Source organism: Leptinotarsa decemlineata, unplaced genomic scaffold (assembly GCF_025532065.1).
Source record: "Leptinotarsa decemlineata unplaced genomic scaffold, Ldec_3_MD MMD2_tig00000591_RagTag_RagTag, whole genome shotgun sequence".
Lineage (NCBI taxonomy): Eukaryota > Metazoa > Arthropoda > Insecta > Coleoptera > Chrysomelidae > Leptinotarsa > Leptinotarsa decemlineata.
In genome coordinates this window covers 752070-772428 of record NW_027412552.1, presented here as the reverse complement: position 1 = coordinate 772428, position 20359 = coordinate 752070, and the positions used below count along the sequence as shown (strand labels likewise).

The 20359-nt window shown below is 35.6% G+C and overlaps 1 protein-coding gene across 1 annotated transcript in view; it reads right to left on the bottom strand.

Moving 5' to 3' along the window:
• LOC111512024 (ATP-binding cassette subfamily C member 4) overlaps positions 1-17914 on the bottom strand; it is a 52737-nt gene extending 34823 nt beyond the window's left edge. The window contains exons 1-5 of the mRNA XM_074174510.1: positions 17771-17914; positions 11185-11415; positions 6807-7057; positions 4012-4191; positions 292-448 (exon numbers count right to left, since the gene is read on the bottom strand). Coding sequence (XP_074030611.1) covers positions 292-448; positions 4012-4191; positions 6807-7057; positions 11185-11415; positions 17771-17847 — 896 coding nt within the window. The 5' untranslated portion in view covers positions 17848-17914. The remainder of the gene's footprint in view (positions 1-291; positions 449-4011; positions 4192-6806; positions 7058-11184; positions 11416-17770) is intronic.
• Positions 17915-20359: the final 2445 nt, after the last annotated feature.

Here is a 20359-nt window from a genome sequence, read left to right as displayed (position 1 = left end):
TTCGAGAGAACAATGTTTTCATTCAACCCACTACAGCCAGACAGGGGTACACCGTGAGGGCGGTACTGATATCTGAGGACTTTCATACCGCCACGACCTCTTAGTCATGAACCCATTAGCCCCTTGACAAAAATCAGCTAGAGAGGTAAGGAAGCTAAGCTCCAAGCTGGTTGAACTGAGGATGACTTTCCACCACCACCCCTTTGCACATCTTCACAAGGAAATGGTTCTCGATGGAACATGTATTGTTGTTTCCCTCTCAATGTTTCAATATTTTTACCTCATACTCACTTTCTAGAATCTTCAATACTACTCCCGAATATGATTTCCCACGTATACATCTTGATAGTTCTTATGGTAGACAAGGTCTCCTGGGTTTTCTGCAATCTTTCGTCAGTTCTCTTATTCATTTTCAATCTCATTCTTTTCATTACAGACGCCACATATGCTGAGAAATAAGATAATATTTTATTAATGGGTACTTACAGTAAATATTCAACAGTAATTGAAAATGATTAATATGAAATTATATGTGATTAAATTGACCAGAAGACGGAACTGAAAACGGAATATTCAATCGTGAAATATGTTCATAGCAGCATCTCCATCACCTTTTGTATTACACGGTTCTACGAAAAAGTTCGTTTCTATATCACTACGGCATCCGTGGAATTACTCAAAAGTGGTTCGAGAATTATTTCATAGGAAGAAGTGTGAAAACCTCATCATCGTCATCAGAAGGCGAAATGAAAAAAGCATACCACAAGGATCAATACTGGGACCTATACTTTTCCTGCTATACATAAACGATTTAGCATCTATCGATATAGAAGGAAAATTTACCCTATTTGCCGATGACACCACAATATTATGGCGTGATAAAACTGTATGTAATCTCCACGAGATTATAAGTGCAGATATAAAAAAAATAAAAAAGTGGTGCGACTCTAATCTGCTGTCTTTCAATGTTTACACAACAAATTTAATATCATTCCGTTGCTTTATTAACAGCATTCCTTTACCAACACAGGACGCGGATAGGATAATTGAAAACAGACTTAGTAATGAATTTTTGGGGGTAACAATTGAAAATAAACTCAAATTCGCCGATCACATTGTAATCCCCAATAAAAACTAGCTTCAGGGTGTTTTGCAGTGAGAATAACTTAGAAGGATCTTGGTTTGTATGCAGCGTAATTGGCTTATTTCTCACTTGTCGAGTTTCATTTGAGGTATAGAATTCCTTTCTGGGGAGTATGTTGCAAAACTCAAATGCAGACGATATTCATTATTCAGAAAAGAGCTATAAGATTCATGTGCAATTCCAAAAGCCAAGACTCCTGCCAACCCCTATTTGAATTACATAAAATCTTGACAGCTTTTGGAATCTTTATTTTAGAAACAGTATGTTTAATTACCAAACATAACAAAAACCCTCACTGCAGACGATCCAGTGCCCCAGTTAAGTATTCCATATCCAATACACTGTCATATACGATATGGAATACTTAACTGGGGTACTGGATCTTCTGCAGTGAGGGTTTTTACACTACAGAAATATGCCATCAGAACTATTGCTCGTATAGGATGGAGGCAATCGTGTAGAAACATTTTCAAAGAACTCAAAATACTCACCGTATTTATACGGTGGCGGGTATTTATATTTATGAATTATGCATATACATGTACAAGAATGGTCATAATTTTATATCTAATCAGCATAAATACCCTACCCGCTCTAAAAACTTATTAATACCCCATATGCATCGAACCATATACCAAAAAAGCCACCTTTTTCTTGAACCAAAATTTTACAATAAGCTTGATGATTCGGTAAAGAATGTGCCTAATGTCAATATTTTTAAATCAAGACCGAAAGCTGCTCTAATAGAAAAAAATTGCTACACCCTTGAGGAATTTTGGGTTAGGTGTTTTTTTTGTCTTCTTTAACGTTCTTGTCACTATTTGACATTACCATTATCTTAAACTTTTCAATTATAACCATGACCCTCAATTTTACTGTTGTAGTATTTCGCTACTTTTATGTGTCTACATACATATATTTTTCATCTTTTTATCTCAATTCTTTTAAAATATTCAGATAAATACTTGAGTTTGAATATATGTATATGAAAAGCACAAAATCTTATACCGTTTTCCTTGTTATTGTATAGAATTATCCACTGTTATATACTTTATAACAAGCGAAATAAATAAATAATTATTATTATTATTATTATTATTATTGATATTTAGCGGTTACTCCAATTATTATGCCCTTCGTCAATGTAACGACATAAGATTACCCATACCAGCCTCTACTCTAGCCAAAGACTCTATATATTATAATGGTCTTAAGATGTTTAGAAGATAACTGCGTATTTCGAAATGTGGTAGACCTTATTATAGTTTAGAAGCAAATTAGGAATAGCAGAGCATGTTTGGACATGGACAACATGGACATGGACAACATGGACATGGACAACATAACATCGAGTGGTCCCATGCTGAGATCATACACAGGAAGAAACATTGGTTTAGAAAGAATACATGTTGTCCAACAATGTAGTCAGCCAAGCTAGCGTAGAGATTTGCAACATATGTAAACCCATAATCATGCGAAAAATGGCCAACTCCCGTCAAACGGTCACCTCCCGCTAAACCGGTGAAGCGGAAAAAGCAAAGCGGAGGTGAGTGAAAGTACTCGAATGAACCCATAAATAGTTATCTCGAGATCTGAGTCTGTTCGGTTTTAGCGGGAGCTGACCGTTTGGCGGAAGTTGGTCACGTTCCTCTTGATTATAGGTTCCCATATGTTACGTATCTCTACGCTAGCTTGGCTAAATACGTTGTTGGACAACATATATGCGGCTTCTTTGAATTTTCTCCTGAACCAGTGTTCCTCCTTGTGGATGATTTCAGCTTGAGACCACTTAATGTTATGTTGATGAGTCTAAACATGCTCTGCTATTACTGATTTGCTGTTTTCTTCTCGTTGTGTGTGTTTCTTGTGCTCGGCAACGCGAACATTCAATGGCCTCTTAGTTTCACCGATGTATGATTCTCTACACTCGCAGGGTATGCGGTAAATGCAATTCTTGGAATCGCGAATTGGAATCCGCGTTTGGTGGTCTGGTTTTCGTGAGGCTGCTACGGATAGTGTTTCCAGATCTGATGTTATACTTGGACCCAATTTTTTTCATCATTTCCAACAATCCTCTGATGCAGGGAAGTAAAAATACTGGTTTTGGCGGCTTCTCTTCCTTGCGAGGATCCTGCTGTCCTTAAGCCAAAGTCTTTTCTATCATCGCTTTGGAGTAGCCATTCCGTTAAAGATAATTTTTGATGATGTCTAGTTCCTTCTCGAAACCTTCCTTCGTATTACAGAGCCCGAAAGCACGGTCTAATAGAGTCTCGATGATTCCTCTTTTAGTCGATTGATGGTGGTTGGATTCGTGGTTCAGATACTGTCCCGTGTGAGTGAGTTGGCTATAATCGGTGACAGTGGCGATCCCATTAGCAGTCCCTTATCTTGCGTAAAAAATCCGTCCTTCAGTTGGAAGTAGCAGTTTCGTACACAGCATACTAGTAATTCCATGATTACTTGTATCAGTAAGTTTGCTCTATCTTTCAGGTCCCCATCTCCGGATAGCTTCTTCTGTATGATTTGAAGTGCTTCTTTGACAGGAACATTGGTGAAGAGGCTTTCCACGTCGAAACTGATCAGTTGACCTTGCTCTTCGACTTTGATTACTCCTAGTAATTTCAGTTTTTTTGCTTAATATAAGTGTTATTGTCAGCTAATCTTTTTAATTTTTATAGATTTTTCCAGGGATTTCAAATCAATTAATATCATATTAGACAATTATTGTTTGTTGATATTATTACCTAATTGCGTCATTATGAAATTTCCTAGATTATGGAAGATAATTTGCAAATAAGATGATATTATGGTTGATGAGTTTGTGACTATTTTGCGAAATGATTACAAAGTGATGTATTGGTACTTACTTTGTATTGGCAGCAGAGATAAGAGCATCAGCACGCCAGCGAGAGAAGTGATGCCAATCCTGTTATAAATGAGATAGCAGATGAAAAATGTTTGCACAATTGCAATCCAGAGATCATTGAGCAGCCAAATGGCTCCTTGGAATTGATTCACATCCTTGGTAATCACAGTTACGATATTTCCTGGGAACAATTTGAACTTGAATTATTATCTGTTCTTTTTTTATGAACTTCAATTTACAAAGTTCGGATGTATAGGTTACATTTGATTTTATCGAATTATATCTTACCGGAAATGGGGATCTCGTAAACGATAAGAGATAGAGTGTCGGTTAAATTATGGCAAAGTTGCGTAGAGTTTTTCGAGAGTTGTTGAATAAATATTTTGAAAAAAATATTTAAAAATGTACGGAGCTGCTTTTTGGTTACACATCTCTGTATTTTACGATTTTAAGGTTAATGGCATGTTAATGCCAGGCAGGTTAATGGTACGACTGATGCAGTCAATATTCCAAAAGCAATTCAAATGTTTTTTACCTTCATTCATTAGATCATAAATTGGTTTTTGGTGGTGTATTACAAATTTGAAATATTAGGGGCGGCAAATACTAACCGCTTTTTTCTGAAATTAAATTTAACTTAAAATGATGCGGCCAACTGCGACCCACTGACGTTTAGTGTTTGTTAAATTCAACTTTTTTTTTTTAAAAATTGAAAAAGTGCATTTCTAGATCGAATTCAACAAAAAGTTACTTGAAAAAGTTGTGTCTACGGCAATTTTATATTCATTTGCCAAATTTTATGCAACTAGGATAAATTTAACGTTTTGCTTATTTTTGATAGATATCCCCTGCATTTTAAAAAACAAGTTTGGTTAATTGTCATCAATTCATGTATACATAACAAACTCATCATGGAGTTTAACTTATCTGATACATTTTTACTTATACGGACATTTTTAGAGAGAAATTAAAAATTTGCTATGAAAATTTTAACATGACTGGTGCAAAGTTTCAATCACTAGGCTATTTTCTTAAACAAACCTTTGATTTCGACAAAGCAGAGGCAACTAGAAAAAGAATGCAAATAATTTCGATAGAACTATTAATATAAAATATAAATAATACAAATGGGTACAAAAAATTACTTATTGATCTAAATGAGGTTGTCAAACACTTATAGCCTACATTTCAGTATGTCGTCCTCCACTTGCAATACAAATTATGATCCTTCTACTGACATCTGTAACTGCATTTTTAATAAATCGGGGATTTATATTTGCACAACACTCGCGAATGGTATTTTCCAAATATTGTTTGTCAGTAAATGGTCTACTTCGGTACACTTTTTGTTTCAAGTTACCCCACAAGAAAATATCTAAAGGCGTCAAGTCGAGTGATCTAGATGGCCAAAAATGTTCCCAGTTACGTCCAATAACTTTGCCTCTGAACATTTGTTGGAGGGACTGTTTTACAGTAACCGTGTGATGTATTGGTGCGCCATCAAGCTGATACCATAGGTCGTATTTAATATTTAAAGGCATATTATCTAAAACTTCACTAACCTCATTATTTAAAAGGTTGATATAACCGACGGATGATAAATTTTCCCTAAAGAAAAATGGCCCAATTATTTGGTCGTTAAGTATCCCCACACCATACATTAGTTTTAAAGGAATACTGATCACCACATTCAACTGTGAAATTGAGATTTTCTTGGGCCCATCATCGGCAATTTTGAGAACTTACCGCTCCATTTGAAGAGAACGTTGCCTCATCTGTCCATAAAATTTTATACGGAAACTTTACATTTTCTTCTCTCTCTCTCCTTGAAACCAGAATGAAAACCCCAAACGGACATCAAAATCTCGTTCTTTCAATGTGTTAATAAATTTTGGCTTGTAAGGTCAAAATTTATTCTTTAATAAAATTTTTCTAACACTTTCTCTCTTGTAATCGGTATTTTTTTAATATCTTTTATGCTCGTTTGCCCGTGTTCAATAACTTTTTTAACAAATGTTAAGTTGGGCCTCCTCATCATATTTACTTGGAGTGTGCTTTTTCTTAAATTGATTTGCTACGGATCCTGTTTCTCTGAATTTCGACATTATCCTTGACACAGTAGTATGTTGAACATTTTTTCCTGGATGCCGTTCATTAAAAATGTTAGCTACTTGCCGGTATGGTGTATTCTCACCACATATTAAAATTATGTATATTCTTTCCTGAAGAGACAACATTATTGCAACAATGACTGTTAAAAATTTGACAAGTAAATCAACAACTTGACACTACCATAGCATGCATTTTGTTTGTCGAAACCTACTTAAAAATTTTATTCAACGTGATTAAGCATCCTTACCGCCCTAGTAAGTGTTTATAAATAATCTGTAAATACTGAATATTGAAATTTTAATGTAATTTCAACTCTAGTAATTTTATTAATACTTATTGCAGTTTTTGAGTTGTTTCTGCTTTTTCCAAATGGGAGGTACTGACGTTTGTTTAAGAAAATAGCCAAATGATTGAAACTTTGCACCAGTCATGTTAAAACTTTTGTAGCACATTTTTAATTTCTCTCTAAAAATGTCCGTATAAGTAAAAATTTATCAGAAAAGTTAAATTCCATGATGAGTTTGTTATGTATACATGATTTTATGACAATTAACCGAACTTGTTTTTTAAAAAAAAAAGTTTCCCATATGGTGCGCACTTTAATGGTGACACTGTATATATATATATATATATATATATATATATATATATATATATATATATATATATATAAAACATGCCTACCTAAGCTTGTATTTTCTAGTGCTTTCGGGCTGAGCTTCAAAACTTTTCTGTAAATGATAGAACTGAAAGCTGTTCTTATCTGCAACGCCAACTGAGACATAAATATGGAGTAGTTGTTCCTGTAGAACGCATGCAAAAGTTTGAGCCCCAACATTATTCCAGCATAAAATAAGGCGTCGTACAGAGTCATTGTGGTCTGGCCTGGTTTGAAATACCCAACCAGTTTTGATATGGCTTCTGGTTCCAAATAACTGAAAATTATTGATTATACTTTATACAGTATGGCCAAATAAAAACGAAGAATATAAAGTCACACCGATACTTCATTTTTTTCACTATTAGTCAACCGAATGTCACCTTTACGTTGGTCGAATCAACCAGAAATTTTATTTGGGTTGAAGAATAATCTTGAAAAATACTATGAACTATGAAAAATGTTGAAATGTCTAAGGACTTTCAAAAAAAGTAGGATATTTATTTATTTATTTCATTTATACACTGTTCTATAGGTTACACCCAACTATAGAACAGAGATATAAGTGAAATCACAATACAATACAATTACAATGAGTTACAAGAGAAAAACAATACATAGAGAATTATCTGAAGTAAAAAGACCCAATCTCAAAGATGGAACAGTAAAAAATATTGAGCTGACAACTTGCAGAATTGCATTTGACACACATATTATGCAGAGGTGAACGTTTCAGAATATTTATACGTGGTGTTGGCAGATGAAAAAGATTAACCACTTTAGAAGTCGGTCTAGGTACATTGAAATTAGGTTTTTGCAGAATATGTGGGTCATCAATTGAATTATTAATCAGTTTAAAGAGAAAAATTGTGGAGTGACAATCATGATAGCAACTCAAGCTATTCATAGCATGTCGCTAACAATGCATCATGGGGAAATCCAATTGGTGGATAGATATTGTCTGATCTATAGGAGAGAAGTTTTAGGAAACGACATTGTACTGATTCAACTTTCTCGGTATACAACTGATGAGGTGGATTCCACATCATGGATGCATATTCTAATTTTGATCTGACGAAAGCATAGTATAAGGTTTTCGATGTAGATGGGTCCCAGAAATCTCTGGAGATTCGTGCAATAAATCTATACATTCTGTTTGCAGCACATAGAGTGGCTTCTATGTATGGTAAAAAGCAAAGTTTTGTGTCGAAGGTAACACCTAGATCGATGAATGTGAGATGCTGTTGAAGTGGGATATCGTTTATTAAATATTGATAAGAAAATGGACGATTTTTTTTGTGTACGTTATTACATTACATTAACTCGCGTTCAAAGGAACACCATTACTCAACATGTTTCAGATTGAGGAAGAGTTGAAGACAGTTCCCGATGCCATTGATCTCACAATATAATTTCAGGTCATCCGCGTTTATCAAACAGTTGACGTCAATGACCTCAACTATGTCGTTTATGAAGGCGTTAAAGAGAAGTGGACCTAGGTTGCTTCCTTATGGAACACCCCAGGTAGCTGCATATTCCACAGAAATGAAGCCTTTGAATATAACATACTGACGCCTGTCAGTGAAGTATGATATAGGATATAACAAATGTCAAAAAACAACTGCCTTCCTGGATAATACCACGATGGACTTTGAATCATAGCTGACAGATTCGGAGAAAAATTGGAATTTCTTATTGTTTTTTTTTCCCAATAAAATCAGAACGGGACCTGATATTTTCGTTTTGTTTTCTCCTACATATAGTGCTAATAGACATGGAACGTTCACTTTTGTTGATAGGCCTTGTTTCTTCTATAGTTCACAAGGTACTATAGAATTGAATAAAAAAATGGCCGCCTTGTGGACAGGGTAGTTCCTAATTGCGGTAGAAGCTTGTTCAAGCTATGCTTTGATGAAAAAAGCGTTCATATTAACATTGGTCCGGAAATGCCATGGTTCCAAGATACAGGATGTTAGAATCCTTCTTTGTATTTTGTAAATATACCTTTTTCGATTTTGGTGAAATTCGATAGTACTAATTTCAGTGATAAGATATTCCTTTTATCTTAATCAGATAGAAATTTTTGTATCCAGTGGCAGCTCGGGATACAGTTTAGTCAAAAGTGTACACGCCATTGACGTAACATTTTGTGTTGGGAAAAACATCGAAAAATTAAACTTTTTTATAACTCGATTTGTGTCGAAGTTCGTCTTGTTTTACAGAAAAAATTGAAAACAGAAACAACTATTTATCAAAAAATCAACGAGTAATTTGGGGTTGACTTGAAAAACAGCATTAGCTGACACTACGCTATTTCGTCATTAGGTCTTCTTCAATTAATATAAATACAAATGAGATACACTGTATCGTTCGTGACGAATGAAGCCGATTATTATCGGGCCCTGTTCTCGAAGCTCCGACCCAGTCGAGAGGGTGCTCCAGCATTCTCAACCAATGACCACTTTTCAAAACGTGGGCTAAGTGATCATGGGGATTTAATATCCCCCGGAGCGTAGAGCTATACCGGCATTTCGTCAATACCGTAAGAGAGCAATACATACTAATGGAACACTCTTTGGGTCGATGGATATAAGCTGAGGCCCTACATCTTGTGTTAGAAACTCAAATACTTATCACGCAACCGCGGTAGACTAAGATGTTATAGACACCATCCCGGCAGGCCAAGATGAACCCCTTAGTTTCCGACTTCAGCTCATTCGACCTGAGGAAAGCGAGGGTGCTTTGCTGAACAGGTTCTAATTTGGTGACAGAATTGTGATTACCTGGTTCAGTGTCGAAAACTGAACCGAGTTCATCAGTCTCTGAGGCAGCTGCTCTGAAGACAAATGCTCCAGAATGCATCAGAACTCCTGATGACTAGACGGGTTCCAGCCAGTACCATTCTGTTATGTAGACACTCTAAACTCAAAAGTCCATGGCTTTCCTGTTGTCGGGAAAAGTATAACAAAATATAACAGTATAAAAGTATAACAACAAACTCCTATGAAGATGCATCTTTACGTCGAGATGATACAGTTCCTCGCGAATCCACTTCACTACTCCAAAAGAGTAAAGTAAGATTGGAACGGCAAGCATATTTGTTGCAGCAACTTTGTTCTTCCCGACAGTTCCGATGACCAGATATGTCAGAGTTTGTGCTGATACTTGCCGCGGAAAGAGTTTTTCGCTGCTACGAGCTGCACATCCTCTCCATATTCCCTGCATCATCCTCTTTTAAGATGGACCGTTGCACATTTATATATCCTGAATTTCATACCGATAGCATGCGTGTATTTTTTCATTACCTTCAAGGACAGATGTAGATCCTTGTCTTCAGTATAAACTTCCTTTTTTCGACTATAACTTATAACTTTACATTTCTCTGCATTAAGTTTCAATCTATTACTGATGCACCAAGCAATAAGAAATTCTAATCGAGATTGAAGATTCACACAATCGTCTACGTCCATAATTTCAGAAAATAACTTCAAGTCATCAGCAGAACATAACCGCTCACAAGTTAAACTTTCACATAAATCATTATTGAGTGATAAAAACAAAACAGGACCTAGGTAGGAGCCCTGAGGCACATCGAAAGGAGCTAGACATGTTTTAGATTTATAATATTTATAAGATACGAATTGTTTTCTACATGTCAGAAAGAATTGCATCAGCTGACAGGGAGTATTCGAAAAACCAAAACCCATTAGTTTATTGAGCAAAACACCATGATCAATTTTATCAAATGCCTTTGAGAAATTCGTATATATTACATCAACTTAACCATTGTTATCTAATGCTTCAAAAATGAATAGAGTAATAATTACTAGAGTTTTAACTGTAGAAAGATTAGTAACAAATCCATGTTGATGTTGAGATAGCTAGTCTTGAACGGAAACATATATTCGATAACATAAAATAATCTCAAAAAATTTTGAAAACATACATAAAATAAATATGGGTCTGTAATTCCCTATATGTGTTTTTTTCACCACTTTTGTATACAGGACATACTCAAGCTAATTTCCAAAAATCTAGAAATGTTCAGATACCAGACATGGATTAAAAATCCTTAATAAGGGTTTTGCCAATGCCCTCGCACAATCCTTTAATAATACTACACTTCTTTATTTGAAATAATACCCAATCATAAGTGAGTTGAGAATTTTGGCGATACAGAAAAACATTTTTTTTTAGAATAGTATAATACACTGAACCTTAGGAACAATGCATTTCCGGGCCTATACTAATACTATCTTTTTTCATAAAATTATCTCCTGAACACGTTCTCACATGCTCTCAACGCAATTAGGAAGCACCCTGTATAGATTGAAAAAATATGTTGGCGAACAGTAGTATGTAAATATAGAATGCTATGGTATACAAAACTTGAAGTATACTCACTCTCCCACAAGATGCATAAGCAAACTTATTATTCCCAAACAGATATATTTGATCCCGTAGCAATTCCACAGCGCTCTATATGTTGATGGTTTTGACCTTCTTGTTTCATGTTTGAGGGAATGTTCTAATTTATCTGCACACTTCCTTGATTTGCAATTCCTTATGATGTCATACAAGTCATCATCTTCCAGATCCTTCTTGAATCCGGAAGTGAATATTTTTCTGGTGTATCTGTAGGAAAACATTGATTTGTTACGAATTTCGTTAATGATTTAATACATTACATGAAAGTTGTGATTTTGTTGAAAAAAATCCCATATAATTGTGCATGTAGACATGAATAAATAAAGCCTATCAGTTCTTGGGCTGTACAATCGAAATTTTGATGATTTTCTTCGTACCACATTTTTTCATTGAGATTAGGCATGATGACAGTGAGTGACAATCACTAAAATGGTGTAGTAGTTATTCAACGAAACCCTGGTAATTGATTACAAAACACGCATTTATTGTATTATTATGATCGATACTATAAATGATACAATAAATGATCATTTCATTAACAATATTCCTAATCTTGAACCTGATGAGGATACTATTAAATATAATGAAAATAATCTGAAAAATTCAATATTCTCCTCTTTGTATTTCATCAGTTCGGACTTGCATTGTCTAATATAATATAAATCGATTTGAAATCCCTGAAAAAAAATAAAAAGAATAACCGAAAATAACAATTTTATTAGAACAAAAAACTGAAATTACAAGGAAATAACATACAAGTTACAACCAGGAAATAAAAAATTGAAATATTGGTAAAAGCTGAAAATTAAAAAATATTATTAACAAAAATGAAAAATAAAAATAACAATTAAAAGATTCCAAACCAAGTTACGTCATGACGTTTCGATTGTTAGTATCCACAATCGTCTTCGGGTGATAACTGGACTTACTCCTCTGAGATCTGACTATTTATAGGTCATTCGAGTGCTTTCACCTACCCCCTCTTTCCTCTTTCTGCTTCATTGGTTTTTGCTCCCGTTTGGCGCGTGTTGGTCGTTTTTGGTTTGATAAGAGGTTTCCATATGTTATGTATCTCTACGCTAGCTTGACTAAATGCTTTGTTGGACAACATATACGCGGCTTCTTTGAATTTACTCCTAAACCAGTGCAATTCTTGGAATCGCAGTCCGCGTTTGGTGGCCTGGTTTTTGTGAGGCTGCTACGGATAGTGTTCCCAGATCTAAAGCAGGTCCTGATGTTATACTTGGACCCAATCCTTCTTATCCTTTCCGATAATCCTCTAATATAGTACAGGTACTGGTTGTGGTGGCTTCTCTTCCTTGTGGAGCTCTTGCTGTCTTCTAGCCAAAGTCTTTTCTACCATTGCTTTGGAGTAGCCATTCCGTTGAAGGTCATTTTTGATGATGCCGATTTCTTTTTCGAGACCTTCCTTTGTATTACAGAGCTCGAAAGTACGGTCTAGTAGAGTCTTGATGATTCCTCTCTTAGTCGATTGATGGTGGAGATGGTTCTGAATATATAAGAACGGAATATATGGAATAACGGCGTCTCTCAGTCAGAAAATCAAAACTCTGCCAGGTTTTCGCTTCTAGTGGGAAGCTTCTTCAGGGCCTATAATTTATTGAGTTGTGGGTTTTTTTGCCAATGAATAAAATTACAAATCATACTTACAGTAAAAATGAGTAAAAAACAATTAATTGAACATATAAATCGACGAAAGAAATTTAAACATTGATGGATTTTTTTGGTTTGACAAATGTCATACCTTCACATAAATGTCATTTTTCAATGGGCATGATGATTTGATAATCTTTGACTCTGAAGGGAAAGTTGATTGATACAATTTTCATCGTTATCAGCTATAATATCCCAAGGACATTGATAACTAACGAAATAATTTTATCACAGTTTTCGAAAGCACGTTATTTGGTAACATCCCGACGCCGAAGGCGGAGGGATGTTACCTAAAATAACGTGCTTGAGGAAGTTGTGATAAAATTATGAGTTATTTATCAATGTTCGAGGGATATTCGGTGAGAAAATGTTTTGCAATTCGAACAAAATTATTTATTGAACACACAGTTATTAAAAGAACAATTCGTATAATGATATAACTCCATAAATATTTTCCAAGTGTATTTTTTACTATTGACAGTATTTTTTGGTGTATTTTCTTCAATGATTTTGTCAATTGCCGCATCATTTTGAACACCAAAGCGAGGAAGTGACATTTTCGAAATAAATTGAATTACTGAAATGTCAAACAACTTTATTGTGTTGGTTGCTTAGCAATGTCATGACATAAGTGATAACTACCCGTGAAAACTATCCATGGGTAGTTATCAGTGTAATGATGGTTTCATTGGTTATTTCGACACACATGACTAGAAATAGACAAATTTGATAGGATAATTTTTTTGGCAAAAAATTTTCATTATAATTTTTGATGTAGTTCCAGTAAGTTACTGTATATACTGCTGAGATTTTTACTGTCAGTTCTCTCATTCATACAATTAGAAGACCTGTTGATATACTTTTTCAATAATTTCAAAGGAATAGGAACCCATCCTTTACTTCCTTCGCAATGCACATTGATTAATCGCGATTCTTTGTTTGCAGACATGTCAGGCGTACACATTCTCGAACCATCAGTCCACCCTTTCGTAATTGTGTCGTGAGTGTCATACCAAGTTTCGTCCAAATAGAATATTTGCCGTTGTCAATCAATCAATCAAAGTATGCTTTATTATCAAAGAATAACATCTTGTTGACAAAGCCTGTATAAATAAAATAAATTAAATTAAATTGTATGAATAACATTTAATTATTTACTTAGTATACATAGTATACGTAGTCACTACTTTATAAAATTGAACTGTTAAAAAGCAATCAGTCGCTCATTTAAAATTTAAAATATAACAAACAATAGTAGGTATGTGATATCAAAATGTAAAGTTTTGGTATATTTATTATTAGTCTTTTATATCCGTATAATATTCTTCCAAACTATAATAGGTTCTATCGGAAAGAACTCTTTTTACAGCTTTTCTGAAGCCAGTGTTGGACTGTATATTTTTGATATAATTTGGAAGGTGGTTGTACATCTTGCAGCCGTTATATATAATGGAGTCCTTAACTAGAGTGGAATATGGTAAAGGTAGTTTGATATGGTCACTTTGGCGGGTGGCATATCTACTATCTGTAATGAAATTTTGTTTGTTTATAAATGAGATATACCGTGAGAAGGTTATGTTGCTTGAAGTGAACTCTTCACGAATCGCGAAATTTTAATTTACAGAGGTATCTCAGGGCTCTTTCTTGTAAAACAAAAATACTTTGAAGAACATTTCCACTGCACACTCCCCAGAATGGGATACCATATCGCAAATGTGACTCTATCAAGGAGTAGTATACTGACTTTGCGATTGTGTAACCTAGTTCGTTTGCAGAAATTTTCACAGCCTAATAAGCAGAGGACAATTTTTCATTCAGATTTTTGACATGTTCATTAAATTTGGGACTGTTGTCAATGTATAGTCCTAAAAATTTAGAAAACACACTGTTTTCAATGATCTGGTGGTTGATAGAAATATCAGATACTGCGCATTTGAAAGACACCATCTTGGTTTTTAATATATTGAAGGATGAAAGGTTTGAGTCGCACCACTCTTTAACCTTCATTATATTTGAATTGATGACCTATTGAAGATCGGCTTTCTAATCTTTATGCCATAGTATGGTGGTATCATCAACGAATAGTGTGGAACTTCCTGAAATGTCAAGCATCGTCAAGTCATTGACATATAGTAAAAAAATTGGACCTAAGACTGATCCTTGCGGAACACCACATTGTATATTACGTAAGCTTGACCTTGTTTTTGTTTTTACTACTTGTGTGCGGCCAGATAAATATGTCCTAAACCATGAATGTGCCTTATTTCTAAATCCGTAATGGTGAAGCTTTCGCAGCAGTATCTCATGATTCACACAGTCAAAAGCTTTCGATAAACCACAAAACACAGCTGCCGCAACTTCCCCATCATTGATTCCAGTATATATTTCATATAAAAGTGAAAAAATTGCATCATTTGTGTTCTTATTGCACTGAAATCCAAACTGTTTGATGCTCAATATATCACACGCCTGCAAAAAGTCAAACATTCTTTCTTAACGAGTCTTTCGATGATTTTGGCTAACGTAGGAATGAGTGAAATGGGCCTAAAATTCCTAGGAGAGCTCACTTCACTACCTTTATAGATCGGTATGACAATTGATGTTTTGAGAAACTGTGGAAATATGCCTTCTTTGAAGGATCCATTTATCAGAGATACTAGATGGTTCAGAGCATTATCTGGAAGATTTTCAAAGATCCTAGCAGAAATGTCATCAAATCCTGTTGCGTTTTTATTTTTAATTGTATGTAACGTTTCTTTCAATTCATCAATATTAGTGTCATACAAGATTAGGTTTTCATTAACATTGAAGTTTGCTAGATTTATTAGTGGATCATAAGCTACGGGTATATTTTTTGTCATTTCATCTGTAACTGAAGTATAATACTCATTTAATGTGTTCGGATTCAACTCCAAATCTACTTTCTTTTTGGGTTTTTTTCCTACAAGATCATTTACTATCTTCCAACTCTCCTTTGATTTGTTGGTGGAACTATCAATGCGATTTTTATAATAATTTTCCTTTGCTAACTTTATCGACTTTCGATATACTGATATGTACATATTGTAGTAGTTATGGAAAGAATCTGTATTTGTATATTTTCTGATATAATGCAGAGATCTCATATTTCTTGCAGAATTCTTTAGTCCTTTTGTGAGCCAATGTTTCTTATGTTTATTTTTAATCTTTCGAATTGGAAAAGTATAATTGAAGATTTCAAGAAGTTTATTGTGGAAAACTTGAAATCTTGCTTTTAATGTTGTAAGTGATTTCCAATTCGTTTGCTGATATTTCAAATAGAACCTATCATAGTTGGATATAGTATATAGCCTACCACATTTATATTTTTCACTATATTCAATTATTGGTTCTGAGTATTTGTTTCGCCATTCCACTATTCGTCTGCTTTCCATAACAGCTTAACGTTTGTTTATTATTTCAAGTCTAAATCCTAGTTTCTTTATCCAATTCTGAAGAGTTTTGTCACAGCAGCTCACGTTATGGCCGGAAGTATTCAATTTCTTCCTTACGATTTCAGTTGTAGGAATCTCATTGCTTTTGTAACAGCCGTATATTGTTTTTTTATGATATTATTAGATGAACATCTAAAGATAAAGTTTGTTTTTGTTGCTTGTAATAGTTTGTTTCCCTAGGAACCAAACTTAAGATGTAGATTCTTATATACATTGAAACATACTGTCTGTGTTTCAATATTCAAATGCATCCGAATCTTATTCACTGGCATCTCGTTTTCGCATTGATCACCATCGTTTTGGAATCACTACACAGGAAATAGTCTGCGTTGTTATCACACTCGTTTTTACTATCAGTACTTGTCCAAAGACGCCACATTTTCAACAGATAACAAAAATTTTGAGTAATTACACTGCACCAATATCGAATTTCAACACTCAAATCGCAATCAGTTCCTGAACTGAACAACGATGGCTATAACCATCCTTTATGTCTCTGTATTGGTTTTTTTTGGCTTTTGAGAACGCCAAAAACTTTAACTATGCACTATACCGGTTACTTCGAGTCTATCTCAATGTACACAGAGAATTTTAATAAGGCATTGATTTCGATGAAACAATCCTTGACACATCCTTGAAGAAAAAACAGGCCATTAACCACATATACCCCAACATTGAAAATAACACTTACAGAACACTGATATATGTATATTGTCTGTTCAAGTATGAGGTGAATTTTATTTTCTATTCTGCTCCCTTCAAAGTAACCTTCCTCAGATATAATACACTTGTGCAGGCAATTTTTTCAACCCTCAAAGCAGTTCTGATATGCAATTTTTGGTAAGTCCTTGAGCATTCTCAGCGATTTGGTTTTCATCTCCTCAGTCGTCGCAAAACGCCGTCTTTCCATGGGTTACTTCAATCTTGAGAACAGCAAAAATTCGCAGGGGGACAAATCTGGTGAATACGGTGGCTGAAGCTTGGTTACGGTGTTGTTTTTGCCCAAAGAATTATGAACAACCAATGATGAGTGAGCAGGTGCATTATCGTGAGGCAAAAAATAAGTCCAGCTCACATCAGACTCTGATTCAAGATGTCGAAATTATTTTCAATATATGTTTGTATTTCAGGATAATTTCTATTCTGAATGAATTATTACATTGCCGCGATTATATGAATCATTCTTACCTGAGAGAATACATGTATAATTATTTGAAATCGAAACCATACCAGGATTGATTTTCACGATCTGGGTGTCTACCAAGAATCGATTTTGCAGTTTTCAGGTTTATATTATATTTGAATGATTGATGGAAAGTTAAACTACACTACAGGTAAATATGGGAACTCGTTCGTGACGATTTTTTCTTGTGTTGACAAAGCCATCGTTATTATTTCAATAGACTCATACTCACATGAAGGTTAGAAGAGAAAAAATATTAGCCCTTTCCCTGGGGTGAGCCTTCCGTTGAATTTTTTCACTATGATCCATATCTGGCTCGGAGAAAGTCTCACTGAACACTACGCATTGAATTCTTTGTGAATATTTGTGTTCTGGTCTAACAATGGAACCTAATATTTTTTCCATAAGAGATAACATTATTATAGAAAATGTGAGTAAATATTAAATCAGCGAAATATGTAAATATGTCTTTACTTTTTATCCCTGGAGGACGACATAAAGGCCAGAATGTACAATAACAATGCAGGTTACGTCATAACTATATTAAAATCTTATTGTTGTCATTTTGTTATCGAATCGAATCAACGAATTTAAAATTTCAATTTAGAATCCCGATAGATTTAAGGACTACGTGTTGTATGCTGAAATAAATATCTACAGAACTGAAGATCCAAAATTTGCCCGTGAAGCGATGTCTAGAAGTGATTCAGCAAGTTGGAAAAAGGCTATCTATGTAGGATGAATTTTCATTACTAATAAAACTAAAAACTCTACGGTACTCAGGGAGACGTGCAAGTAGCTATTGTTATTTTATTTAATTTAGTCAACCAATTTCCAGGGCCGTAATTTAAAATGAAATAATTCACCCAATTATAATCAAATATTACTGAAACATCCCGAAAAATAAAATGAAATGTAATTTCTCAGTACGAAGTGAACGTCAACGATCCAAAAACTACAGCAAAAAATACAGGTCAGTATTTAAAAATTCAAAGATGGGGGTGGCCCAAGTCAGATAACACCCTGTATAGAAGATTCATGGATATATTCTGAGAGCTTATATCAAGTGCCAATAGCAAAAACAGATTTTCAATATGTCTGCGAATAATAATAACTGATACCACTTTGGCGAACTCGCTTCACCATAACATCTGGTCAAGCAAGAGTGCAAACAGGGTGGGTCACTTTCAGAAGGAGTGTATTTCAGGGAGATTCCCTCAGTCCCCTCCTATTCTGCATCTCACTATGGCCATTATCCGTTGCGCTCAGAAATACTCGAGGGTATAACTGTGGCACTCCCGGAAACCGGAGGCACAAGGTCACCCATCTGTTTTATATGGATGATCTTGAACTTTATGCTATCTTTATGCATGCTATCGGTATGAAATTCGGAATAGACAAATGTGCAATTGTTCACATCAAAAGAGGACGATGCGGGGACTACGGAGAGGATGTGCAGCTCATAGACGGAAGCATCCTACACCATCTGAATGCCGGAGAGACGTATACTTACCTCGGGGTGGAACAACGCCACTCACAAGAGGTAACTGCAGTGAAAAACTCTCTCCGCGGCAAGTATCAGCACAAATTTCGACATATCTGGTCATCGGAACTGTCGGGGAAGAACAAAGTTGCTGCAACAAATGTGCTTGCCGTTCCAATCTTACTCTACTCGTTTGGAGTAGTGAAGTGGACTCGAGAGGAGCTGTATCAACTCGACGTAAGGACCCGAAAAATAATGCATCTCTCTAGGAGTTTGCATCCCAAATCGTCTGTTTCACGGTTGTACTTCCCCCGACAACAGGGAGGTCGTGGACTTTTGGAGTGTCTACATGACAGAATGGTACTGGATACAGCTTGTAAAGTCGTCAGGAGTCCGGATCCTCTTCTCTGCATGGTCCGTGACCATGAGAGAGCAGGAATTGGAGCATTTCTCCTTAGGGCAGCTGCTCGAGCAGCTGATGAACTAGGTATAGTTTTCAACTCTGAACGAGGTGACTACAACTCTGTCACCGAATTGGAACTCGTTCAGCAAAAAGCTCAAATTAAAGCCGCAGAGATCACGTTACTTCTTCAGAGACACAGGGATGAGCCAATGCATGGGGTCTTTTTCAATAACATTGAAGACCTTGGCTTATCAAAGCGCCTGACGTTCGCTTTTCTCAGGTCGAGTGGGCTGAAGTCGGAAACTGAGGGGTTCATCATGGCTTGCTAGGATGGTGTCTTCAACACCTTAGTCTACCGCAGTCGCGTGATGGGTATAGAGGTTCCTGACACAAGGTGCAGGGCCTGCCGCGAGGCGCGGAGACCCTAATGCACTTGCTATCAGCATATCCAGCATATGCGGTCTCGGCCTATATCTGTCAACATAACGTGGCCCTAAGAATGCTATATTACCATCTACGGCACTCTTACGGTATTGACGAGACACCGGTGTTGCCCTACGCTCCGGGAGATATTGAATCCGTTGTGGGGAACGAGAAGTGCCGAATTTATTGGAACTATTCGTTCCCCAGCCTCAGGCTCATGCAAGCTAATAAGCCTGATGTAGTCCCTCTCGACCACCATACCAAAACGATATTTGTCGTGGAGTTTTCAGCTCCTTGCGAGACGAATATCGTCAGAAAAGAGGAGGAAAAACGGATAAAATATCGAGATTTTCTCTTCGAACTCCGCAGACTCTATCCAGATCACTCTGTCAAGATGGTCGTTCTGATTATTGGAGTCCTTGGTGGAATGATGTCTTCTCTATTCTCGAATCTTAAAATCATACCGGCTTGCCGCACTAAGGCAAAAATCTTAGCCGCACAGATGCAGAAGG